The 27,296-nt window shown below is 42.9% G+C and overlaps 1 protein-coding gene across 4 annotated transcripts; it reads left to right on the top strand.

Annotated features, from left to right (window-relative positions):
- Positions 1-349: 349 nt before the first annotated feature.
- On the top strand, positions 350-26,737 carry LOC137341693 (protein transport protein Sec61 subunit alpha). 4 transcript variants are annotated; one of them, XM_068005081.1, is made up of 13 exons: positions 350-459; positions 1,698-1,895; positions 3,225-3,292; positions 7,192-7,257; positions 7,352-7,430; positions 10,699-10,830; positions 12,633-12,742; positions 15,663-15,816; positions 19,600-19,760; positions 19,878-20,075; positions 20,763-20,954; positions 24,353-24,429; positions 25,691-26,737. In XM_068005081.1, exons 2-13 carry the CDS (start codon positions 1,889-1,891, stop codon positions 25,875-25,877), a joined length of 1,431 nt encoding a protein of 476 aa, XP_067861182.1. In that variant the 5' UTR covers positions 350-459; positions 1,698-1,888; the 3' UTR covers positions 25,878-26,737. The 4 variants fall into 4 exon arrangements, 3 of the variants coding, with proteins under 3 accessions (XP_067861182.1, XP_067861181.1, XP_067861183.1); XR_010967085.1 differs by lacking the exon at positions 350-459 and adding an exon at positions 24,939-25,167 and having other exon boundaries at positions 1,529-1,895; positions 25,691-25,767; XM_068005080.1 differs by lacking the exon at positions 350-459 and having other exon boundaries at positions 1,529-1,895.
- Positions 26,738-27,296: the final 559 nt, after the last annotated feature.

Below are 27,296 nucleotides of genomic sequence, written 5' to 3'. Positions count from 1 at the left end.
ATCTTTTCTACCAGACTGCTTTTGGGCAGAAGAGATTGTGTCTTTAGTGCTACCAGTTGGTGGAACCAGTCACTTGGTAGGGAATACTGTGCAGGAAGTACACTATTTGCATCTGGTCATGTACACTTTCCCTTTGTCAATGCAGACCCCCTCAATAGCTTACAATGTGACAAAAGCATTCACATTTAAGACTTCAGGTCGATGAAGATCTAAACGGAAGTGAATCTACGATGACTGATTCTGCTGTAAGTGAATACAAGCTGTTAGTCAAGTTGATTTTAGTGTCTGCAGAGCTCCTATGCTTGGTATGAAATATGCCAATGTTAATCACCCTAGGACTACCTCCACCTGAAGGAAATTCCAGGCTGATGCTCAACAAACATTCATTTACAGCAGTACTGCTGTACTCCTCGTGTAAAGGAAGACCTGAGTGCTGTGAGTGGAAAGGGTGGATAGTTGGTAAGTGAAGAAATTTAGGTAGCAAGGTCTAAGCTAAAACCAAAAAGCTAGGTTTTTAGATAATTGAAGGCAGGGAGCAAGGTAGTAAGCAAGGGTACCAGCTGCCATGGATGTAATGGCTGAAAGATTAGCCTTTCATCGTGGAGGGTAGAGGACAAGCAGTGGTCCAAAGGAACTATAAATTGATTGCTGTGGGAAATAGAAAAATGATAGTGGTCCTGCAGGTGTTACTGTTATTGAGTAGGAGGAACCTTACTCCCCATGGCCCCTTGATATACATGGGCAGCCTGGGAGTGTTTGATGCTGAAATTGGAACCTATTTCCCAACATTCTCATCGTGTGCTTTTTTTTCCTTCAAGAAAGATAAACTAAACATCCTAGTGATGCCACATTTGATGCATCCATTATAAAACGCGTATGCAGCCGCCGAAGACAACGCATTTGTTAATAACTAAGCCAACTCCTGGGAGCCGCGCCACCAATGATCATTCGGTGCTTCTAGTACACTTTAGGCCCGTCGTTCTTGAGCCGCTGGCGCCGGTCGAGCATTTCTGCTTCATGAGCGCCACCATCTTCAAAGAGCCTGCATTCCCAGCACCACCGCAACGTGGCGTCGCCGAGAGCCCACCTCTGCTGAAAAGATCCTCCATTAAAAAAATTACCTCATTTTATTTCGATTTAAATATACGGAGTGACGGTTGACGACGCGGCCGACCCGAGTCACCGACACCGTCACAACGACCATTAAACGCCGCAGCCGTCCCTGCATCGCGCTATTGACATCGGCCTTCAATCAATTATTTATTTTGTTGTTAGTAGTTTAACTTTTTTTTTTAAAAAAAGTGTACGGTTCCCTCTTTAACTTTACATTAAAAAAAAACTCACCACACAAAAACCATTTGAACAACAACGGAAAATAAACTGCGCGAGGCTCATGAAGCCGCGCCTTCAAAAATAACAGTCCCGATTTCAAAACTTTGGCGCGTGCCAATCTGAGGTGTCACCGTTTGCTGACAGGCAGGAAGTGACGCGCGGGAGCGCGCTGACGTCCTGGCCGGCTGGGTCTCGGGCGACGGGCGAAGCGTTAAAGGGACTGGGAGGCAGGTGGCGGCGGTGCCTCGGCTTAATTTTGAATTCATTCAGCGATAAGTATTAAATCTAACCTTTGTGATTTTTTTTTTTAAATTTAAAAAAAAATGTTTTCCGAAATATTTAAACGGCAACTGGAATATTTGAAGGGAGCGAATTTATGATAAAGACCCGACGCCGAGTGTCAATGTTGTGTCGCCAGGGTTGACGCGGCCCAAGTGTCCATATTAGGTGATCACGTGACGGCGGAGAGCTGCTGGCCGGCCCCCTGATAGAGGCAGAATAAGAAGGTGCATTGAATTAGTGCAGAGTGGGCAACGTTCACCGCACGGTTCCAGCCATGGGCAGTGAGTATACTTAGAATTTGCCTCTCCTCATTCTGCACTTTTAATATATTCACCGTTATTTATACACTTTTTTTTTTGCCACCCGTGGTTGGCAAATATACATTGACCCAGCCCTCCCTTGCATTCACTCAGACCTTGACTTTAATTTCAGAATCTATAACTGATTGAACGAGACATAAGTAAGCCTATTAATACTCCAAAAACTGTGAATCTCTGCTGAGTAAATACACTCCTCACTCCGCGCTCTTTTATTAGTGATTAGAATAGACAAGTAGGAAAGATAAAATTAGGGATAGTTAATGTTTTGAATTGTGACGGAGGATCCACCTGAATCTTGTTTTAATTCAATCCGTTTTAATGATTGATAACGTTTTCACACGTATGAAGAAGTAAAGAATTTACGAAATACCTTTCATATTCTCAGGACGTCTCAAACCGTTTTATTGCCGACGAATTACTTTTGGAACAAAGTCATGATTGTCTTGTAAGAATGCAGACTAAGCCACTAGTATATGTATTCATTTTAATAATTTAAGATTCATATCACATCTGTAGAATAGCAGCATATATTTAAAAAAATCAAATTAATTTGAAAACAGCTGGCCTAAATCAAGTACTCATTGATTTTTCGATTGAGGGCCCAGTCCTCAGAAGTGGCTTGCTCAAGGGCTGAACACATTTAAGGCAATGCCATTTGTGTATTTTTAAAATAGCATATGAGATATGTACTTTACAGCCTACTTCATTTATTGTTTTCTTCCTGTTCTTTTTATTATTTTAACACTGACATTCTTGACCTGAGAATTAAGGTTTAATGCCACCTTTCCAGTGATTTGAGTTTAAGAACAGCTCCTGTCAGTAGATGCGTTTCTACAGATGAAGACACCTGGTACAGTGCGGCACAACTGAACTCTAAGCCCATGCTCTCCCTTATGGCTCAGTATAAGATTTTCTTAATGCACAATCCAATTTGCACACAGGGACAGCTTCCATCAGTCCTTCTAATATTTGCTACATTGTGCATCAACTCCAGTGTTTTCTCCCAACATTTAAAAAAAATGCATTTCTCCCAATGGTTCCATTTGCAGCATTGTGAGCAGAAAGCTATCATAGAACCAAATAGCTTGCACTGTCTGGAAACAACACGGATTGAGGGAAATACTGGACATAAACAGACCAAAAAAGCCAATCTACTAACAATAATGGGAAGAGAAGGGAAATCTTGGGAGAATTGTCCCAAATGCAGCATCATTTACAAGCTGGGGGAACCCCCATGGGATACAGAATTTTTATTAGATTGCTTGAAATTAATATTCTTGTCTATTACAGTTAAATTTTTAGAAGTCATCAAGCCATTTTGTGCTGTTCTACCTGAAATCCAAAAGCCAGAAAGAAAGGTAAATGTAATTTTAATTCATATTCTTTTTACTTTTACACTTTGCCCATACTTCTTTGTAAATGTTGCTGGATACTGTGTTCTAATCTCCTTTAACCAGATCTATGCTGTTGGTTCCTCACTATCATTTTCAAGAATTTTTTTTTCTGGATGGTGAGCTGGAATTGGCCCACTGTACTTTCTCATCAGTATCTATTTTGTGTGCCATAGAGCCTCTGAACACAAACTTGGCTACCCTGCTATCTGTTTTGAGGCAGTGAGGGGACAGAAAATAGGGTAATGCAAGTCAGCATTAATTTCTCTTTATCAGCAAAAACCGGCACAATGGTCTCTTTCCCTATTGAGTCACCAGAGGTTCTTCATCTTGCATGTGCCTTTGGGGGAAGATGCTGAGCCAGCCATCACCCCTGAAGTTTGGGACAGTAGTGGGGTCATTTTTGGAAGTAGGTTGCCTGCTTAGCTTTTGACCTGGTAATGGTATACATTGGTGGAGAAGTAAATCCAGCTCAAAAATATAAATAGCCAGAAAATATTGATATCGAAGAACCATCTGCATTGGTATGTCCCAAGGGATGATGTGCTGAGTCTGCTATGATCTTTTGAATAGTGCTGGTGATCAAGAATTTAACTGTCCCCCAATCTTCAGACATACAGTTCTGTAATGAAGACCACATAGTATAAGTTCTTTAAATGCAGCATTTGAAGTTTGCAACAGACTGCACCAAACAGGGAGGACATTACTATTCAATTAGAAATAAGATTGAAACAGGATATACTTTTTCCCCTGGAAAGGGAGGAGATTACCAAGTGCTTTTGGAGCTGCATGGTTTGCAATTGGAAAAAACTGTTGTCAGCAAGCGAGACCTTTCCTAAGAGGAAGTGGTTAACTTGTGCCTTTATGTTTATCGCAATGCTCTAGGGCCATAATTTGTGCAATAATAAAGTCATAGTGACTTCAGTGCTCATGTTGGACATGATCCTGTGTGTTGGCAGGGTGTCATTGGAACAAATGCCTAGCAATTAATATGTAGCCAAAAGCTACATTCATGTTTTTACATCGCTACTATAATAGAGGTGATGTTTTTTTCTTCTTGCCTATCTAATTTTAGACTTATTTATGTCAAGCATATCTGCTTGGTCTATGTGTGATACTGAATTTATCAAGTCTGTCAAAATCCTGTTCCATGGCATTCATTTGTTCACGTCAATATAAAATAATATTGAGAGATTCAGAAATCACTCACTAGCTATCATTCCCAGCTTCCTTACATTAATATTGTTAGCTACTGACCTGTTTCTAATACAAGTCAGAACTTTCATAATTCCTCTTGCTATTATCTTCCTGACCTGATTTTTGCTTGTACCAAAAATATTCAATTAAAATTGCATAAATATCTATCCATAGAAATTAGAACACTGCTACTGTGTCTAGTACTACTAAAATCTGCTACAGAAGGCGGAGGAGCCTCGGATCAATGCTGGCAACGAGAGGAATTCTTAAAAACTGCAGATTACGTGATAAATGGGTCAGTGGCTAAACTTTAATGTAGAAATTGCCAGAGATCAGCACTGGGGTCTAGTTTGCTGATCTCTGTGCAGTTCTTTGGAGTGTTCCTTTATATTAAAAATTAAAACTCTTATTTAGAAGGGTGGCTATTGGATATCTTTGTCTGTCTACTGTGTCTAGAATTGTTTTGTGCCGGTTACTGTTACATGTGTAAATTTATGTCACACTTAGAAAGTGTTTTTAAAAAAAAAAATTCTGTCTGACTTCTAAATTACCAGTCTTGGCAGATAATCAGATTAGCCTCCAGTTGACTGAGGAAGGCACAGAAAACACTGCTGTAGTTTACTCCTTTTTCATTTGAAGTTGCTTAATTCAAATTGATTGTGTTGTGTTATTTAAAGTGCTTAATTTGAACTACTGGATAATTCATACTGGAATTGATTTCAGGAGTCACTTAAAAAGGGGAGGGGAAGGTGAAGCTTAATTAAATATTATGAAAACTTCATGCTAGCACGGAAGTCCAGCATACTTTAAATGTCACAAACTGACTAATGAAAATTTTTGTCACGCATTTTTTTTGTAAAAAGTATAAGGGAACAAAGACAGCCATTTGCAATGTACAGAAGAACTCTGCAGGAACATATCTGTAGGTTCCTAGTTGATCTTCCCATAAACAAAGCCAAGGTTCTGATCTATAGCCTGAATTAGCCATAGAATTTTTTTTAAAAGCCAGTTGAACATCTGATTGACCTGAGCACAGCACATTAATTGGCCTAAAAGAGATAGACCAAGTTGCACACAGCTACAAATTTAACAGCAGAATAAGTAGATTGCGTATTATATGATGGTAGGTAAAACCCTTGCACTCTCCCACTCTGGTTGTTCCCCATGGTACGGCCCCCATCTTCGCTCCCTTGAGTCCAAGGAGCGCAGACATGAACGTATATGGCACACAGCTGGTTTAGTCTTTCATTGCCAGATCTGGCTGTACAACATCAAGCACTTTCAGGCCCTGCTCTTCTGCCATAACTGCTCACTACTCCAGGATTATCCTGAAATGCAAAGATAACCACCGGATTCTTTTCTCCACTGCCAGCTGTATTCCTTAAACCCCTCTTCCCTTCCCACTCCATCTTTACCTCCAACAAGAAGTGCGAGGAGCTCGTGGACTCTTTGCACGAGGAGTGAGACTACCCGTTTAGCTGCCTTTGCCGCATCCCTCCCTTCCCCTTGCCCTCCAGCCAAGGTTCCCCTGTGCCCTACCCTGAACTTGCATCTTTCTCCTAGTTTCTCTTCTATCTCTTCCTCCAGCTCTCTGCAAGCTCATCTTGTCCATGCGACCCATTTCCTAGTCTCTTAACCCTATTCCTACTAAACTGCTGACTATCCAACTTCTCTTCCTGGCCCCATGCTAGTTGATATTAAGAGTGGTTCCTCTCTCCTCAGGTACTGTCCCCTTTCAATTCTGCTGTCATCACACCCTCCTCCTCAAAAAAAAAAACACCTTGACCCCTCTGTCCTTGCAACCTACCACCCCATCTCCAACCTCCCTTTACTCTTTAATGTGCTTGAACATGTTGTCGTCTTCCCAAATCCATGCTCATCTCTGCCGCAACTCTAATAAGCTTTGGGTCCACCAATGCCTTGATTTTAAAAGTTCTCATCCTCGTGTTCAAAGCCCTCCATGGTCTCTCCCCTCCCTATCTCTGTGCCTTCCTCTAGCCCTACACTCTTCCACCAACTCTGGCCTCTTGTGCATCCTCCACTTTCTTTGCCCCACCATTGCCTGCCATGCTTTCAGCCATTTAGGACCTAAGCTCTGGAATTCCCTCCCTAAACCTCTCTACCTTTCTCGCCTCCTTTAAGAACCCCCCCTTAAACCTACCTCTTTAACCAAACTTTTAGTCACCCATCCTAATAGCTCCTTCTTTGGCTCGGTGTCAATTTTTGTCTGATTACGCTCCTGTCATGCGCCTTGATGTTTTCCTACGTTAAAGGTGCGATATAAATGCAAGTAGTTGTTATGCTCCTGTCTTTTTTAGCCCTGTTATCTGCAAGTCCCACCAATTTTGTCAAGTAGGTGTTGCATATTTTATTATTGCAGTAACCAGACATTAAATTGTGCAAATGTACATTTTGATTTTTTTAAAAAACAAGGAGGACGTACTTGTTTGATTTCAAAGTGACTTATTCTGGGGAAATTTGTGTAAATGTTTCTTATGGATGTTGATACAGAACACAACTTCCTTTTCGCTGCATCTCATTTTAATTACCCAGTTTAAGTAACTGCTGCATATTAAGTGAATGTACAAAACTGGCATTTATAGAGAACTTCCTGTTTTAGCTGGATTATTGAAAAACATTTAGTTTTAATGTATCTATTTATTCCATAGATTCAGTTCAGAGAAAAAGTATTATGGACAGCTATCACACTCTTCATTTTCTTAGTATGCTGCCAGGTGAGTGCAAATCATCATTTTTTTTAAAAACTCAAGTAGGTTCTCAAATACGAGTGATACTTGAAGCATACTAACATCTCATTGTTGTTTGTAGATCCCATTGTTCGGCATTATGTCATCAGACTCTGCCGATCCATTCTACTGGATGAGAGTTATCTTGGCATCAAACAGAGGTAGGTATAAATAGAACAGGTTTCATGTATGGCTTGTTACAAACAGTAATTTGTTAAGTTCCTGTTGAAGCAATACTCCAGAGAAAGTTTACACATCATACTCTTGAGCCTTTCTTTATGCACTGCCAAATATTAGCCAAGAAATTAAACCTTCCTTTTCCTGAGGTATTTCAGCAAAAGAAAGAACTTATTTTATAAAGCCCCTTATTACGTGTCTCAATAATATCCCAAAGAACACATTTTTTTATTCGTTCATGGGATGTGGGCATCGCTGGCGAGGTCAGCATTTATTGCCCATCCTTAATTGCCCTTGAGAAGGTAGTTGTGAGCCACCTTCTTGAACCGCTGCAGTCCGTGTGATCAAGGCTTCTCCCACAGTGCTGTTAGGAAGGGAGTTCCAGGATTTTGACCCAGCGACGATGAAGGAACGGCGATATATTTCCAAGTCGGGATGGTGTGTGACTTGGAGGGGAACGTGCAGGTGGTGTTGTTCCCATGCGCCTGCTGCTCTTGTCCTTCTAGGTGGTAGAGGTCGCGGGTTTGGGAGGTGCTGTCAAAGAAGCCTTGGCGAGTTGCTGCAGTGCATCTTTTAGATGGTACACACTGCAGCCATGGTGCGCCGGTGGTGAAGGGAGTGAATGTTTAAGGTGGTGGATGGGGTGCCATTCAAGCGGGATGGTGTCGAGCTTCTTGAGTGTTGTTGGAGCTGCACTCATCCAAGCAAGTGGAGAGTATTCCATCTCACTCTTGATTTGTGCCTTTATAGATGGTGGAAAGGCTTTGGGGAGTCAGGAGGTGAGTCACTCGCCGCAGAATACCCAGCCTCTGACCTGCTCTTGTAGCCACAGTATTTATATGGCTGGTCCAGTTAAGTTTCTGGTCAATGCTGACCCCAAGGATGTTGATGGTGGGGGATTCGGCGATGGTAATGCCGTTGAATGTCAAGGGGAGGTGTTTAGACTCTCTTGTTGGAGATGGTCATTGCCTGGCACTTGTCTGGCGCGAATGTTACTTGCCACTTATCAGCCCAAGCTTGGATGTTGTCCAGGTCTTGCTGCATGTGGGCTCGGACTGCTTCATTATCTGAGTGGTTGCGAATGGAACTGAACACTGTGCAATCATCAGCGAACATCCCCATTTCTGACCTTATGATGGAGGGAAGGTCATTGATGAAGCAGCTGAAGATGGTTGGGCCGAGGACACTGCCCTGAGGAACTCCTGCAGCAATGTCCTGGGGCTGAGATGATTGGCCTCCAACAACCACTACCATCTTCCTTTGTGCTAGGTATGACTCCATCCCTGAGTATGTCCTGTCCCACCGGCAGGACAGACTGACCAGAGGTGGCGGTACAGTGATATACAGTCAGGAGGGAGTGGCCCTGGGAGTCCTCAACATTGACTCTGGACCCCATGAAATCTCATGGCATCAGGTCAAACATGGGCAAGGTAACCTCCTGCTGATTACCACCTACCGCCCTCCCTAAGCTGATGAATCAGTCCTCCTCCATGTTGAACACCACTTGGAAGAAGCACTGAGGGTCGCAAGGGCACAGAATGTACTCTGGGTGGGGGACTTCAATGTCCATCACCAAGAGTGGCTCGGTAGCACTACTACTGATCGAGCTGGCCGGGTCCTGAAGGACATAGCTGCTAGACTGGGCCTGCGGCAGGTGGTGAGCGAACTAACGTGAGGGGAAAAACTTACTTGACCTCATCCTCACCAATCTACCTGTCGCAAATGCATCTGTCCATGACCGTATTGGTAGGAGCGACCACCGCACAGTCCTCGTGGAGACGAAGTCCCGTCTTCACACTGAGGATACCATCCAACGTGTTGTGTGGTACTACCACTATGCTAAATGGGATAGATTCAGAACAGATCTAGCAGCTCAAAACTGGGCATCCACGAGATGCTGTGGGCCATTAGCAGCAGCAGAATTGTATTCCCGCACAATCTGTAACCTCATGGCCCAGCATATTCCTCACTCTACCATTACCAACAAGCCAGGGGATCAACCCTGGTTCAATGAGGAGTGTAGAAGAGCATGCCAGGAGAAGCACCAGGCGTACCAAAAATTAGGTGCCAACCTGGTGAAACTACAACTCAGGACTACATGCATGCTAAACAGCGGAAGCAACATGCTATAGACAGAGCTAAGCAATTCCACAACCAGTGGATCAGATCAAAGCTCTGCAGTCCTACCACATCCAGTCGTAAATGGTGGTGGACAATTAAACAACTAATGGGAGGAGGAGGCTCTGCAAACATCCCCATCCTCAATGATGGCGGAGTCCAGCACGTGAGTGCAAAAGACAAGGCTGAAGCGTTTGCAACCATCTTCAGCCAGAAGTGCCGAGTGGATGATCCATCTCAGCCTCCTCCCGATATCCCCGCCAGTCTTCAGCCAATTCGATTCACTCCACGTGATATCAAGAAATGGCTGAGTGCACTGGATACAGCGAAGATTATGGGCCCTGACAACATCCCGGCTGTAGTGCTGAAGACTTGTGCTCCAGAACTAGCTGCGCCTCTAGCCAAGCTGTTCCAGTACAGCTGCAACACTGGCATCGACCTGACAATGTGGAAAATTGCCCAGGTATGTCCTGTCCACAAAAAGCAGGACAAATCCAATCTGGCCAATTACCGTCCCATCAGTCTACTCTCACTCATCAGCAAAGTGATGGAAGGTGTCGTCGACAGTGCTCTCAAGCGGCACTTACTCACCAATAACCTGCTCACCGATGCTCAGTTTGGGTTCCGCCAGGACCACTCGGCTCCAGACCTCATTACAGCCTTGGTCCAAACATGGACGAAAGAGCTGAATTGCAGAGGTGAGGTGAGAGTGACTGCCCTTGACATCAAGGCAGTATTTGACCGAGTGTGGCACCAAGGCGCCCTAGTAAAATTGAAGTCATGGGAATCGGGGAAAACTCTCCAGTTGCTGGAGTCATACCTAGCACAGTTATGAAGTGCAGTCACTATTATATACGCAAAAATGATTGAATGACCAGTTAATCTGTTCTTGGTGTTGGTTGAGGGAACAGCATCAGAATTTATAAACAGAGGAAGCATGTTAGTGGAGGCCCTGCGTCGTGAGCAGATACAATTGAATGTTTGTACCGAGAGTTATCTTTAAGTAACTGGTAGTACTGTATAAATTGATGAACTACTTAAACAAAATTGCTTTAAGTTCACATTGAAGCTGCTTTTCACTGCATTTCAAACTGTGATTTCTGATATTTCTCATTGAACTGATGGTGTTTGCAGGTACCTTAATGGAACTCGGTATCTCTCCAATTGTAACCTCTGGTCTAATTATGCAGCTGCTTGCTGGAGCAAAAATTATTGAAGTTGGTGACACACCGAAAGATCGTGCGCTCTTCAATGGAGCTCAAAAATGTAAGTGTTTAGAATTCTGGCCTAGATTGGCTTTAAGGAATGCTTTCCAGAATTCTCTACTGGGACATCAGTACAGGGTGGCTACGTGGGATGGAGAATATAAGCTGAAATATTAACTATAGAGAGGAAATCTGAAACAATTTTTTTTGAAAAATAGTTATCCATCGGAGCTTGAAATTTTCAAGTGGTTACAACTGCCCTCTGACCAATTTCTAAGTAGTTACAAATACTGGGATTTGCCTATTTAGAGTCCTGCCTATAAAGGCTTCAGCCAGATTATAAACAAAATGTCACTAACTGTGCACCACACCTGAAACTGCCTATGAGCAATGACATGGAGATTCTGTTGATAAAAACAAAAAATGCTGGATATTCACGACAGATGAAAGTCAAAAATTGGTTAATGTTTCAGTTGTCCAGCTCAGTGGGACTACCCTTACTTGGTTCTACTCTTGCCTATCTGATCATCGCCAGAGTATCTCGAGCAATACCTTCTCTTGCCCCTGCACTGTTAACCTCAAGTCCTTCTAGGATCTATCCTTGGCCACTCCTCTTCCTCGTTTACATGCTACTCTTGATATCACCTGCAGACGGGATCAGCTGCAACATGTGTGCTGATGACACGTAGTTCTACCTCTCCAACACTTCGACTCTCAACTACCTCTGTCATACTACTTGCCCAACATCCGGTCTTAGGCTGGAGGAAAATGCATCTCATCTAACATTGGTAAGACCAAAGCCATTGTCCTTGCCACCTGACTCAGACTGAACCAGACTGTTTTCAAGCTTGACATCCTGAATTTCCAATCCCATCTCCTCTCAATCACAAAGACTGCCAGCTTTCATCCCACCTCAGTCCATCTGCTGCTGAAACCATCATCCATGCCTTTGTCACCTTCAGAATCAACTATTCCAATGCTCTCCCGGCTGGCCTCCCATCCTCCACTCCCCATAAACTTCAGTTCATCCAAAATTCTGCTGCCTGTATTTTCCATACCAAGCCCTGTTTACCAATTACCCCTGTCCTCGATGACTTACATTGGCTCCCGGGCCATCATCGTTACAAATTTAAAATTCTTATCCTTATGTTTAAATCCCTTCATGGTCTCACTGCTCCCTATCTCTGTAACCTCCTCCAGCTCTACAACATCGCTCAAGCTCTCCATTCCTCTGATTCTGGCCTCTTGTGCATCCCCCATCCCTTTGTCCCATGCTACCGATGGCAATCTTAGCTGCCTTGGCCCTGCTCTGGGATTCCTTTCCTAAACCCTTCCACCTCCCTCTCCTCTTTAAAAGCTACCTCTGACTAAGATTTTGGTCCTCCCTCCCAATATCTCCATGGGCTCAGTTTTCAATTTTTACTTACAATTTTGTGAAGCACTTTGGGACTTTTTTATTTCTACATTAAAAGTGCTCTTTAAATGCAAGTTGTTCTTTCACTCAATTTAAAAAGCATTGTATATTTGAGTTTCTTGAAAGAATTTTTAATTACAAATGAGATGTTCCCAGCACTTTTTTGGCTTTTGAGGCATAATTTATAGAAACTTCAATATGATGAGCTTTCAAAAGAATCTGGAAGCAAAATATAGCATATGTAAATGATTTTGAAAAATTGATGTAAGGTATTCAAAATACCAATATAAAATTTGACAGTAATTTTGTGTTACTAAGCTGGATTCCCCCCCCCCCCCCCACCTCACTTTTTTCCCCTTTGCTTTTAAGCAATGTGATTTTCCATTATAATGGGCATTGGAGTATAGTTTTGGAGTAGCTGATTTTGAATGTTTGCCTTTTTTCTGCAGTGTTTGGGATGATTATCACCATTGGTCAGGCTATTGTATATGTAATGACTGGCATGTATGGAGATCCGGCAGAGATGGGGGCTGGCATTTGTCTACTCATCATTATACAGGTGAGTGCTTCAGGCTACACATAACCTATACTAAAGGGTCATTTTATGGGAGTACATAGCTGGCAGGGAACCTCTCCCGCTGACAGGGTTGGAAAATCATGTGTGGTGTGTGTGTGAATTTCTGATATGTTGTTAGTGGACAAAGCAGCCTGTCAGTAATGTGGACTCGTAAACATCTTTATCGCCTATTCCTGATGGAGGGGAGCTTCTTGCTCTAAATGTTTGTCGTCTATCCCCTTTTAATACACATTTTGGTTCCTTTCAGCAATTTGGTTAGTTAACCCAAGAATTCCCAGTCAGAGGAAAGTAACTCAGCCCAATTTTTTGCACACTCTCTAGATTTTTCTTTTACAACTCCAATGTTGTAAAATTGTTTACAATTGTCAACCCCAGTCCATCACTGGCATCTCCACATCATAGATTTTTCTTGTTAGAGCATCAAGTAAATCAGCCTGGTCAGCTATCAGCTGACAGTAGGTGACACGGACAGCCTTGGTGAGCTGCTTAACATTCAGAGATTCTACCTACTGTCAGACTACAAACCTGACATACTGTACCCCTCTGCTACTAACTTTTTTATGATCGCAATGAGACCGTTGCAAACCCAAGGCCTTTTGATGTATCACTGGAGTCACATGTTTGTATTTAAGCACATCATTGGCACAAAAACGCACGGCCATTTGTGGACAGCGCAATTTGTTAAATGCTAATTGCAATAAGATGAAGAGGGAATCCAATGATGATAAATGTTGCATATCTGCCAGGTGCACTCTTAGAACAGTTAGATAGATGAAAGCTAAACATGACTGCAGTCTGTAATTGGATTTGGACCAATTTGAAGCAAGCAAGCAGTGATCACCGTCGCCACTGGTCCCCCCCCCCACTTAGGTTGAAATTACGTTGTGCACCATCAGTAACAAATGCATTAAAACATCCCTAGGAAATTGTTTTGCCTGCTCTTTTAACAAAGGCATCAATCTGTTTATTTAGTGAAGGTTGACACCTTTTGTTAAAATAATGAACAAAAATATGAGCATATTTGTTATGATGCTGCTCAATGCAACTTTAACCAACATGAGTCATATTTCATGACCTGGTCACACATTGTTTTGTGTAATAAAACATGAGCTATTTGTTCCTGCTGCTGTCTTTTCCCTTGCACACAGATGTATTCTTTGTAATTTGAAAATGCCTTATTATATCGAACATGCAGAAGATGAGGATCTTTTAAAACAAAAGTCAAGGGTGTATTGAGAAAGGTACAGTTTCACAATGGGTGTCAGTCTATTACATAATTAAATGATAGGAAAATTGACATTTTCTGCCGTTAAGGCATATTTTCACAAAATGGTATTTTAAGATAACTTTTTTTGGTTTTCTTTGTTTCCAAGCACTATATTACATTTATGAAAAACTCATGGACTTGCCTAAATTATTATGATTTAAGTGTGGATGTGGATTTGTGCGAAGATGAGAAACCAAAATACAAATTTCACTTGAGTATTCCAATGTAATCTAAGGTGAGAATGAGAAATATCCCCTAAATGTAGGAAATGGCTTGTCGATCAATGCAGCTTTTACCAGATTTTACTGTAGGTCCTTATGCAGAACCTGGACAGACCACTTTTATCTTCTTCCCACCCGTATACACCTTTCAGAACTTTCTCTAGCGGTGGTAACCAGTATTGGTTAAATGGATGCTCCAGAACATCTCTTTTTCTCTCATTGCTTCCTTTAGGTTTTTTGGTACCATATTAAATTATGCAAATGTTATTTTAAAGTTGCAGGTTTTTTTAAAAACAAAAACATAAGAACTAGGAGCAGGCCAATCGGCCCCTCGAGCCTGCTCCGCCATTCAATAAGATCATGGCTGATCTGATCCTAACCTCAAATCTAAATTCATGTCCAATTTCCTGCCCGCTCCCCGTAACCCCTAATTCCCTTTACCTCTAGGAAACTATCTATTTCTGTTTTAAATTTATTTAATGATGTAGCTTCCACAGCTTCCTGGGGCAGCAAATTCCACAGACCTACTACCCTCTGAGTGAAGAAGTTTCTCCTCATCTCAGTTTTGAAAGAGCAGCCCCTTATTCTAAGATTATGCCCCCTAGTTCTAGTTTCACCCATCCTTGGGAACATCCTTACCGCATCCACCCGATCAAGCCCCTTCACAATCTTATATGTTTCAATAAGATCGCCTCTCATTCTTCTGAACTCCAATGAGTAGAGTCCCAATCTACTCAACCTCTCCTCATGCCCGCCCCCTCATCCCCGGGATTAACCGAGTGAACCTTCTTTGTACTGCCTCGAGAGCAAGTATGTCTTTTCTTAAGTATGGACACCAAAACTGTATGCAGTATTCCAGGTGCGGTCTCACCAATACCTTATATAACTGCAGCAATACCTCCCTGTTTTTATATTCTATCCCCCTAGCAATAAAAGCCAACATTCCGTTGGCCTTCTTGATCACCTGCTGCACCTGCAAACTAACTTTTTGATTTTCCCAGATCCCTTTGTACTGCAGTACTTTCCAGTTTCTCGCCATTAAGATAATAACTTGCTCTCCGATTTTTCCTGCCAAAGTGCATAACTTCACATTTTCCAATATTGCATCTGTCAAATCTCCGCCCACTCACCCAGCCTGTCTATATCCCCTTGTAGGTTTTTTATGTCCTCCTCACTCTCTACTTTCCCTCCCATCTTTGTAAGGAATTTCAAAAAGAAAATAGACAAAATCCTGGTATCTGAAAGAATTTGTGGTTATTAAAAGTTATAACTGATAAAGATATCTTACATGAAAGGGGATAATTAGAGGGGTAGGCTGGATAGATCAATGATCGTCTGCACAAATTACTTTGTTAGTAATCTGTTATCCTAGTGTCGAGGCATTTTGTGTTTTAAGTTTTTTTTTATCTTGCAGCTGTTTGTTGCTGGACTGATAGTGCTCCTTCTGGATGAGCTGCTGCAGAAGGGTTATGGTCTGGGATCTGGTATTTCCCTCTTCATTGCCACTAACATTTGTGAAACCATTGTGTGGAAAGCTTTCAGCCCCACCACCATCAATACAGGCAGGGGTAAGCTGTCGTCTTGTATTTTGGTGGGGAGCACCTATCTTTTTAGAATCACAGATTTCATTCTTAAAACTTTAAAAAAATATAGAATCATAGAAGGTTGCAGCACAGAAGGAGGCCAATCGAGTCCGCACCAGCTGTATGCATGAGCAATCCAGCTAGTCCTACTGCCCCACCCTATCCCCTGTAGCCTTGCACATTTTTTCATTTCAAGTACTTATCCAGTTCCCTTTTGAAGGCCACGATTGAATCTGCCTCCACCACTCCTTCGGGCAGTGCATTCCCGATCCTAACCACTCGCTGTGTTTTTTTTTAAAAAAAAGTGTTTCCTCATCACCTTTGGTTCTTTTGCCAATCATCTTAAATCTGTGCCCTCTGGTTCTTGACTCTTCTGCCAATGGGAACAGTTTCTCTCTATCTACTCTGTCCAGATCCTTCATGATTTTGAGTACCTCAATCAAATCTCCTCTCAACCTTCTCTGTTTCAATGTAAACAATCTTACAACACCAAGTTATAGTCCAACAATTTTATTTGAAAATCACAAGCTTTCGGAGATTATCTCCTTCGCCAGGTGAATGTTCACCATTCACCTGACCAAGGAGGAAGCCTCCGAAGGCTTGTGATTTTCAAATAAAATTGTTGGACTATAACTTGGTGTTGTAAGATTGTTTACATTTGTCAACCCCAGTCCATCACCGGCATCTCCACATCATTCTCTGTTCCAAGGAGAACAACCCCAGCTTCTCCAGTCTATCCACGTAACTGAAGTCCCTCATCCCTGGAATTGTTCTAGTAAATCTTTTTTGCATCCTCTCTAAGGCCTTCACATCTTTCCTGAAGTGTGGTGCCTGGAACTGGACACAATACTCCAGTTGTGGCCAAACCAGTGTTTTATAAAGGTTCATCATGACTTCCTTGCTTTTGTATTCTATGCCTCTATTTATGAAGCCCAGGATCCCGTATACTTTTTTAACTGCTTTCTCAACCTGCCCTACCACCTTCAACAATTTGTGCACATATACCCCCAGATCCCTTTTAGAATTGTGCCCTCTAGGTTATATTGCCTCATCATTTTTCCTACTGAAATGAATCACCTCGCATTTTTCCGCGTTAAACTTCATCTGCTACATGTCCGCCCATGTCATCAGAGTGTCGATATCCTCTTGAAGTCTATCACTATCCTCCTCACTGTTTACTGTCCTTCCAAGTTTTGTGTCATCTGCAAATTTTGAAATTGTGCCCTGTACACCCAAGTCCAAGTCATTAATATATATCAAGAAAAGCAGTGGTCCCAGCACCAACCCCTGGGGAACACCACTGCACACCTCCCTCCAGTCCGAAAAGAAACCACTCACCACTACTCTGTTTCCTGTTACTTAGCCAGTTCTGAATTCATGTTGCTGTTGCCCCCTTTATTCCATGGGCTGCAGCCTTAATAGCAAGCCTACAATGTGGCACTTATCAAATGTTTTTTGAAAATCCATATACACCACATCAATTGCATTGCCCCCATCCACCCTCTCTGTTACCTCGTCAAAAAACTCTCAAGTTGGTTAAACACGATCTGCCTTTAACAAATCCGTGCTGGCTTTCCCTAATCAATCCACACTTGTCCAAGTGACTGCTAATTCTGTCCCGGATTATTGTTTCCAAAAGTTTCCCCATCACAGAGGTTAAACTGACTGGCCTATAGTTGCTGGGTTTATCTTTACACCCTTTTTTGAACAAGAGTGTAACATTTGCAATTCTCCAGTCCTCTGGCACCACTCCTGTATCTAAGGATGTTTGGAAGATTATGGCCAGTATCTCCACAATTTCTCCCCTTACTTCCCTCAGCATCCTAGGGTGCATCCCATCCAGACCAGACTTATCTATTTTAAATACAGCTAGCCTTTCAAGTACCTCCTTCTTAATTTTTAGCCCATCCAGTATCTTAACTGTACCGAGGCTCTGGCAGCATCTCCTTCCTTGGTAAAGACCAATGCAAAGTATTCATTTAGTACCTCAGCCATGCCCACTGCCTCCATGAATAGATCTCCTTTATGGTCCCTAATCGGTCCGACCCTTCCTCTTACTACCTGTTTACTGTTAACATGTCTGTAGAAGACTTTTGGATTCCCTTTTGGCCACCAGTCTATTCTCGTACTCTTTGCCCCTCTTATTTCCCTTTTCACTTCCCCTCTGAACTTTCTATATTCTGCCTGGTTCTCACTTGTGTTATCAACCTGACACCTGTCATACGCCACTTTTTTCTGCTTCATTTTATTCTCTATCTCCTTTGTCATCCAGGGAGCTCTAGCATTAGTTGCCCTACCTTTCCCCCTCTTTTTGTAATGTACCTTGTATGTACCCGAATCATCTCCTCTTTAAAGGCCGCCCACTGTTCAATTATAGTTTTGCCTGCCAATCTATGATTCCAATTTACCTGGGCCAGATCTGTTCTCGTCCCACTGAAATTTGCCCTCCTCCAATTGAGTATTTTTACTTTAGAGTGGACAGAGTCCTTTTCCATTGCTATTCTAAACCTTATGATATTATGATCACTGCTCTCTAAATACTCCCCAACTGACACTTGGTCCACTTGGCCCGTCTCATTCCCTGGAACCAAATGCGTCCTTCCTCATTGGGCCAAAAACATACTAGTTGAGAAAGTTATCTTGAGCAAATTTCAAAACTTCCTTCCCTCCTTTGCACCTTATTGTTATCCTAGTTGCAATCCACCGTCATTACTACTCTATGGCTTTTGCACTTCTCTGTAATTTCCATGCAAATTTGGTCCTCTCTATCCTTCCCACTAGTTGGTGGCCAAAAGAATACACCCAGTAGTGTAATGGCGCCTCTATTGTAACCAAATAGATTCTGTCCTTGACCCCTCCAGGACATCCTCTCTCTCCAGCACTGCAATATTCTCCTTAATCAATACTGCCACCCCCCTCCGTTCTTCCCTTCTCTATCTTTCCTGAACACCTTGTATCCAGGAATATTTAGTACCCAATCCTGCCATTTTTTGAGCCAGGTCTGCATTATCGCCACAACATTGTATTCCCATGTGGCTATTTGCACCTGCAGCTCACCAACTTTGTTTACCACGCTTTGTGCGTTCACACACTCACCGCAAACCCATCTTGGACTACTTGTACTCTCTCTTGGTCTGACCCCACCTAATACCTTACGATTTCTAGGGCTATCTTTCTCTCCTAATCCTTTGTGCCCCTTGTTTCCCCTTTTCATTGCTACATCCTAGTGCCCATCCCCCTGCCAAATTAGTTTAAACTTTTTTTTCTCCCCCCACCACCCCAGTACTAGCGAACCTCTCCGCGAGGACATTGATCTCAGCTCCGTTGAGGTGCAACCTGTCCAGCCTGTACAAGTCCCACCTCCCCCAGAAATCTGAAGCCCTCCCCCTGCACCATCTCCAGCCACGCATTCATCTACTCTATCGTCCTATTTCTATACTCGCTAGCGCATGGCACTGGGAGTAATCTGGATATTACTATTTCTTGAGGTCCTGCTTGTTAATCTTTCCTAACTCCTTAAACTCTGCCTGCAGGACTTCATCCCTCTTCCTACCAATGTCGTTGGTACTGATATGGACCACGACCTCTGGCTGTTCACTCTCCCCCTCCAGAATCTTCTGCAGTCGCTCAGTGATATCCTTGACCCTGGCAACAGGGAGGCAACATACCATCCTGGAATCACGTCATTTATAGCTTAAGCATTACAAAATCATGCCAAGCACTTTTTAGAACTCAGCTAATGATGCAATCATCATTGTCTTTGTCCAGGCACTGAATTTGAGGGTGCAGTGATTGCTCTCTTCCACCTGTTGGCAACTCGGCAAGACAAGGTCCGAGCTTTGCGGGAAGCTTTCTACCGACAGAATCTGCCGAATCTTATGAACCTCATTGCCACTATATTTGTGTTTGCCGTTGTTATTTATTTTCAGGTAAGGTTAAGTCTAGAAGAGCAGGATGTCATTTTTATATCCACTTTCTGCTCATCTTTATAAAGTTCAAAAGAAGCCAAATCTGTCGGGAAAAAAAGCTACATTTTTTTTTGACAGGGATTCCGTGTGGACCTGCCCATCAAGTCGGCTCGTTACCGTGGACAATACAGCAGCTATCCCATTAAGCTGTTCTATACATCCAACATCCCCATCATTCTTCAGTCTGCTCTTGTATCCAACTTGTATGTTATCTCCCAGATGTTGTCTGTACGCTTCAGTGGCAACTTTCTAGTCAACCTGCTGGGTCAATGGGCTGTAAGTACCCATTTGTTATGAATGTTTGTTTTAGTTGTAATGTTGCTGGTTGTGAAGATCAATTTTACAGTTGAGCTCATTAGCACAGTTATCTAAAACACCCCACATCATTATCTTCATTTTGAGCGTTTCATTAGGTGGATCCATTTTTTAAAAAAAAGTTTACTCTTTTAAAAACAAAATCAACTTCCTTTCTCCTCCCTGCCCCCCTTCCCCCAACCTTCACACATCATTAAAAGTGCTGTTCACATTACAAGACTCGCTTAATGTTACTGATAGGCTTAGTAATGTGCATCATTGAAGCATCCTGGGTTAAAGCTATTACTTGACAGTTCTTCTTGCTGGCATTATTGCAATCACTATGCCAAGTGATTTGTTATTGCTCAGGCATTTTCACTGCTTCTGGAACTTTTTATTGCAAAATTGCAGTACTCGGGTAGCAAATCACACTGTCACGCTCTCGGTTCCGGAACCTTCAGCATTGCTTTACTCTATGCCTAAGCCCCTAATTTATGCATCAACACTTGCTAGCCTCATGATTACTTAACAAAATTCAAATTTGTTAATTTTTTTAAATGATCAGACTCCAGGCTTTTAAAAACTTATATTTTTTCCTGCCTGCTTTTATTGTGTGTGTTCTTATAGTTTTGAAGCTATTCACTTCAGATATTTGATTGTCACTTCTAGGATGTGAGTGGAGGTGGCCCAGCTCGGTCATACCCAGTCGGTGGGCTCTGCTATTACCTTTCCCCTCCGGAATCTATCAGTGCTGTGTTTGATGATCCCATCCATGTCACTGTTTACATCATCTTTATGCTGGGATCATGTGCTTTCTTCTCCAAGACTTGGATTGATGTTTCTGGTTCTTCTGCTAAGGATGTAAGTAGTGATTGTCAACTTTGCTTTGTTCGTGGCACTCGGGGTCAGGTTATGGGTTTGAGCCCACAGCAGGACTTGAACACACAATCTAGGCTAATGCTCTAATACAATGTTGAGGTAGTGCTGCATTATCAGAAATGTCATCTTTTGCATGAGATGTTAAATAGAGGTCCTGTTTGCCTGTTCAAATGGAAATTAAAAATTTATAATGGGAAGACTGAGGAATGCTATTCTGTAAGGAGGAAATCAAATGGGTCGAAGGACTCCCAAATTGAAAATGTATACATCCATAATGAAATTATCAACTAAAATTGTACTTCGTTACTATTCTGTAGACTATTTGTGAAGAGTATTTAAAAGATCCCATGTTGAGTGTCCTTTTTAGGAGTATTCACTTGTGCTTCCACTAGCCTTTAAGTGTACTGGTCGCAGTCTAATGGATTAGTGCTACAGTCTTCTTTGGCAGTCCCTCAGGATCAAGGATGACTTGCTTCCACTCCAGGAGGGTGGGTTCTGCAGAGGTTGAATAGTCCAATCCTGGAGCTGCAGTCTCTGCCACGGGTGGGGCAGGTAGCGTTTAATAAGGCGGGTGGGTGAGACGCTCTGGATTCTGCACGATCTTTCCGCTTTATAGCGTTTCCTTTGCCCTCCTAGTGATCGCCTGCCATTGCGGAGCTCGGAGTAGAGCACTTGTTTAGGGAATCTTGAGTCGGGCATGCGGACAATGTGGCCCGCCCATTGCAGCTGGTTGAGCATGACCGGTGCCTCGATACTGGGGATGTTAGCTTGGGAGAGAACACTCACGTTGGGTACACCTATCCTGCCAATAGATTTGCAGGATTTTGCGGAGGCAATGTTGGTGATATCTCTCCAGGGATTTTAGGTGTCTGCTGTACATTGCCCATGTTTCTGATGCGTACAGGAGGGCGGGGACCACGGCTGCTCTGTAGACCATGAGCTTGGTGCTGGATTTGAGGTCTTGGTTTTTGAACACTCTGTTCCTCAGGTGTCCGAAGGCTACACTGGCGCATTGGAGTCGATGTTGAATTTCATCGTCAATGTCTGCTTGCGCCAAGAGGAGGCTCCCGAGGTATGGGAAATGATCCACGCTGTCCAGAGGCGCACCATGGATCTTGATTGTCGGGGACAGTATTGTGTAGCAGGAGCGGGCTGGTAGAGGACCTTTGTTTTCCGGATATTTAGCCTGAGGCCCATTCTCTCATACGCCTCGGTGAATGCGTTGACGATGGTTTGTAGCTCAGCCTCCGAGTGTGCGCACATGCAGGTGTCGTCTGCATATTGCAGCTCGATGACAGAAGTTGGGGTGGTCTTGGTTCTTGCCTGGAGGCATCGAAGGTTGAACAGTTTCCCGCTTGTCCTGTAGGTTAGCTCCACTCCGGCAGGGAGCTTTATGGTGATGGTGATGGGGTTGGAGTGTTGCAGCGAGGAAGGTGGAGAAGAGAGTTGGTGTGATGCCGCAGCCCTGCTTGGCCCCAGTTTGCACTTGTATTGGGTCTGTGGTGGATCCATCGGTGATGATCACTGCTTGAATGTCATTGTGGAGCAGGCAGAGAATGGTGACGAATTTCTGCGGGCAGCCGAATTTGAGGATGCTCCACAATCCCTCACGGTTGACAGAGTCGAAGGCCTTTGCGAGATCCAAGGCGGCCATGTATGGAGGTTGATGCTGCTTCCTGCACTTTTCCTGGACTTGTCGCGCGCCAAAGATCACGTCCATTGTGCCTCTTGACTGGCGGAAGCCACATTGAGACTCAGGGAGGAGCTCTTTGGCCACCAGAAGGAGGCATGAGGAGGATTCTCGCGATGACCTTTCTCGTGGTGGACAGTAGGTAAATCCCTCTAATTCCCGCAGTCGGACCCATCTCCTTTCTTGAAGATGGTCACAATTACAGCGTCTGAGATCTCCCGGCATGCTCTCTTCCTTCCAGACAAGGGTGATAAGGTCGTGTATTCGTGTCGAGTGCCTCTCCGCTGTATTTTAGTACTTCAGCGGGGATTCCATCTGTGCCAAGGGCTTTGTTTTTCAGCTGTCGAATGGCTTTTTTGACCGAACAGTAGGCTGGGGTTGTGCTGAGATGGTGGCGGGTAGCGTGTTGTGGGATGGTGTCAAGGGCACTTGCGTCGAGGACTGTGTCTTGGTTGAGGAGGTCCTCGAAGTGCTCTTTCCAGCGGGCGTTGACTGCCTCTCTGTCTTTGATGAGCGCCTCTCCATTTTTGGCTCTGAGTGGGGTAGGTCCCTGGGTACTCGGACCATAGATGGTTTTAATTGCGCTGAAGAAGCCGCGCACACCGTGGTTGTCGGCGAGTTGCTGAGTCTCCTGCGCTCTTTCCACCCACCATCTGTTTAGGTCATGGGTTCTTTGTTGCATCTCTGCCTTCAGTTGCCTATAGGCTTGTTTCCTGTCACTCGAGTTTTGGTGGAGCTGCCAATTCAGTGTGTGGTCCCCATTCCATATGTTGTGTAGAGCAGAGGTCCTCTTGTACGGCTCCTGGTTTACCCGTGCTCACGCTCCCCGGGCTCCCTTCGGGGCGTGTTACTGTGGGGGCAGGTGAGTTGGGGGTGAGAGAGAGAGAGACTGTTAGGCAGCTCAGGCTTTTCACGGGTGGGAAGTGGAAAACTGCTGCACGTCGCCTTTCTGGACACCTGGACCTGGTGTGAACTGCTGCGGCTTGTTGCCGAGGAGAGACTGTGCTGGTTGGAAATGCTCCAGTGTGCGAATGCAGCCTGTTTGGCATTATTCAAGTGAACTGTAGTTCCATTAGTGTGGTTGCCGCTCCAATTGATGCGGGTGCAACCCTTCGCTGCCGACCTCCGCTCGTTGCTCACCTCCAGCAGCACTTGCCCCGACACCGCGTCGCCGCTCGAGTAGCTGCTCACCCCTTCGCTGTCGAAGACTATGCCGAAGGTACTCACCTTCACCCCCATCGCAGGCAGGCGCTTCAACAGAGTTTTATTTACTGGCTGCTACAGTAGTATCAAGCTCTTTAACAGTGATTTTTAGAAAATGTAATGTGGTGTTGTAGTTTTAAATTTCAGACTTTGAGGCAGTACCAAAATATCTTGGTACTCTGAGATACTAATGCTGTACACCATCAGAAAGGTGCTGAGAAGTTTCTTCCACCAGGCGAGATGATGTGAATGTCTCCGAAGTGCCATCGTGAAATCAGTATTAGGGAAGGTCTGAGAATGACAAGCCCTCTAAGCTGAGGGTGGTGTGAAAGAAGTTCGGAAGGGTGGCAGAGAACAGCAAGTCCTGCCTTCAGCAAAGGAGATACCAGAGGAAACCGACTCTGCCTAGTCTGCAGTCTGCTGTTGGCTGCCTGCAAGAAGCCTTTTGTAACACTAAATAAATGTTAAAGAACTTATCTTTTCGCAGGTTGCTAAACAGCTTAAAGAGCAACAGATGGTAATGAGAGGCCACAGAGAAACCTCAATGGTCCATGAACTCAATAGGTCAGTGTTAACTTTTGTGTTAGGTTGCATAATGGTGCAGTTCAAAATGCTGTAACCAGGGTGGAAATCTTATGAATTTGTACGGTCATAACTAAATGATAACGACTGAAGTTTAAACATGTTGTCAGGGTAATGTATTTTTGGGGAGAAGTGTGGGAGTTTCAGTATCATAACTGATGCTGTCATTGGGATTCAATTCTTTTAGTTTTGTTATCCTTCACTATGAGCACAGAAGCCTTTATGTATGATAACTTCGAAAACAACATATTTGTGACCTGGGACCTACTTTTGTGTGCCAGAACCTAAAAAGAGTGAGAGAAATCTGTTGGCTCATAACTACAATAATATTAAAGTAATTGTATATACTCATGTATTCCCGTTTTTGGAGATATTCATCTTTGGACATCCACCACCCATTAATTTTAGCCCTGTTAAGATTTATTTATCAAACACTAACTGATGACTTCTGTAGTTAACGACTGATTCATAAATTGCATCTCTCAAACTAGACTTGTCTGACATTAAACAAATCCTCTGAGGTTGTTGGCCTGGTATGTCCACCTCTGGAGACACCAGTAAAGAAATCCAGGACTGCATGTTGCTGCTACGCATCCTTGGTTATCCATTCATATACAAGTAATTAGTTGCTGACATAATGGGCCAAATCTTCCTGGAAAAATAACGGCGCATGCTATTAATGCACAAATCGGCCAGCAAGTTCAGAAGAGAAGATATGCCGTGAGTTGTGAAGCTGTATAATTTGCTGCCGTTTGCCTCGCACAAACTGCAGCTCTCCCTCAACCACAGTTACTTTGAGAACTTGCTGGATTTGCATATTAATTGCCCATTCAACCTGCCTCAAAGTTAGGGCTAATACTTAACAGCACAAGTAGCCTTTTATTGACTTGATAATTGTTAATGCAATGCTGATCAACCTCTTTAATTGGCTGATGTATTCTCTATATTTATTAGAATGTTTTATGTAAAGTATGATTCAATTTGGGATCTAAAAATCTTTGAGAATGAAAGAAATGGCCCAATTTTTAGTAAGCTATTCTAAGCATCACAATTACTGAGTTAAGATTTCAAGCAGAAATGCAAATGTTTCTACCTGTTGTCACAATATATCAGAGTTCATAAGTATTTAATAATTACAAGCCATGTACACTAGTGAATCAAATCTTAATGATTAGGCAGCATTTCTATTTGAAACATACAGCTGATATTAGTGGTTAAGTTTAATGTTTTTATTTACCCCAAGGTATATTCCTACAGCGGCTGCTTTTGGTGGACTTTGTATTGGAGCACTTTCCGTTCTAGCAGATTTTCTAGGAGCCATTGGATCTGGCACTGGAATCCTACTTGCTGTTACTATCATCTATCAATATTTTGAAATATTTGTGAAAGAACAGGCTGAAGTTGGAGGAATGGGTGCATTATTCTTTTAAATTGCTAAACTCTGAAGTTTATTTATGGAAAAGGGAAATCTTTCTTACTTTGTACACCATTTCTGTGTAAAGGGAGTTTTTTTTTGCTTATCCACTTAAATGTTTTCTTCCCCCTCATCCTAGGCCCCAAACTCTGCTTGTGTGCAGCATACTTCTAGCTGCCTTAACCCTTTATCACTCTTGGGCTTTTTAGAATCGTCAGTGCCAAAAAGCAGTGCTTTCCAAAGCATTTTGACCACACTACCTGCTTTACAAATGTATTCAACAAGCATGCCAATTTACATTGAGACTTTTCATTTAAATTTAAAACTTGGATGAGTTTAAATTATGAATTTCAAGCTGCTATAGGAAATCATTGATGCTTAATGTGTTTTACATGTAAAAGTGATTTTTTTCTTCATTTGAATGCATCATACAATCCAGTGTTTTTTTCAAATGTATACTTGAGTGGCCTTCTGAAACTGCCTAATAGTTAGTTATTCAGTGCTTATGCCTAGATCACAGGCCCAAATCATTTCAGTCCTGTATCTGGCAGCTAATCTGTGCCAAACTCAGTCATATAAGCATTAGTCCCTGTGAATGTGGGTTTGTATGGAGACCATGTATACTACAGTTTGTTTTATTTATTATGTATTTACATGGTAATGTAAAGGTGAAAAGTCAAATTATTAAATAAATGTATTTGTGCCTGAACAGGCAGAACTTACTGTTAAAGATGTATTAAGAGGTGTGCACTATGGGATACTGAGACAGCTGTGGTAATCTTATTGTAAGTTGGTGCTTTTTAATCATCTCAGCAAAGTTGAAGACAATACTGCCTTTTGAGTTAGGAAAAGTTTAATAAATATTTCTGTATTACACTACCTATGTCAGTTCACTTTTTTTGTATTACTTCAAAATCAAGCATTCCAACATAACCTATACTAGATATGATTTAGACCACTGAATAAAATCCAACATTTATTTTACTTGAATTTCCTCGCTTTCTCTCCTAAATTTGGTTGGGGTAGTTCTTTGGGTGCCATTATTGCATATCAGAAGTCATTTTTTTAACGTGAGCCTGGACACTGAATGCTAGCAAGATATTCAACTATAGGAGGCATCACACTAAACCCAATCTTTTGCTTCCGTGACATCCACTTTCCAAAGGTCATTAGATAGGTAGCTGGATTTTTTTTCCCCTCCCACCCAAGGTTGATTACTGTCCTGAGCAAACTGCTCTAAAGGGATTGAAACTTAGACTTTCTGCTCTGTAGGGTGCATGATTTTTTTTTCTTCTATTCCCCCTTCAACATGGTGAGTTCCTGATCTTGACATTACATAGAAATTGTTTTTATATTTGTTTCTGGGTTGTGGATCATGCTGACAACGCAACATTTATTACTTCTCCTTGGTTGTCTTATGGGCATTAAGAGGCAA

This window comes from Heptranchias perlo, chromosome 24 (assembly GCF_035084215.1).
Source record: "Heptranchias perlo isolate sHepPer1 chromosome 24, sHepPer1.hap1, whole genome shotgun sequence".
Taxonomy (NCBI): domain Eukaryota; kingdom Metazoa; phylum Chordata; class Chondrichthyes; order Hexanchiformes; family Hexanchidae; genus Heptranchias; species Heptranchias perlo.
This window is presented reverse-complemented; position numbering and strand designations above follow the sequence as displayed.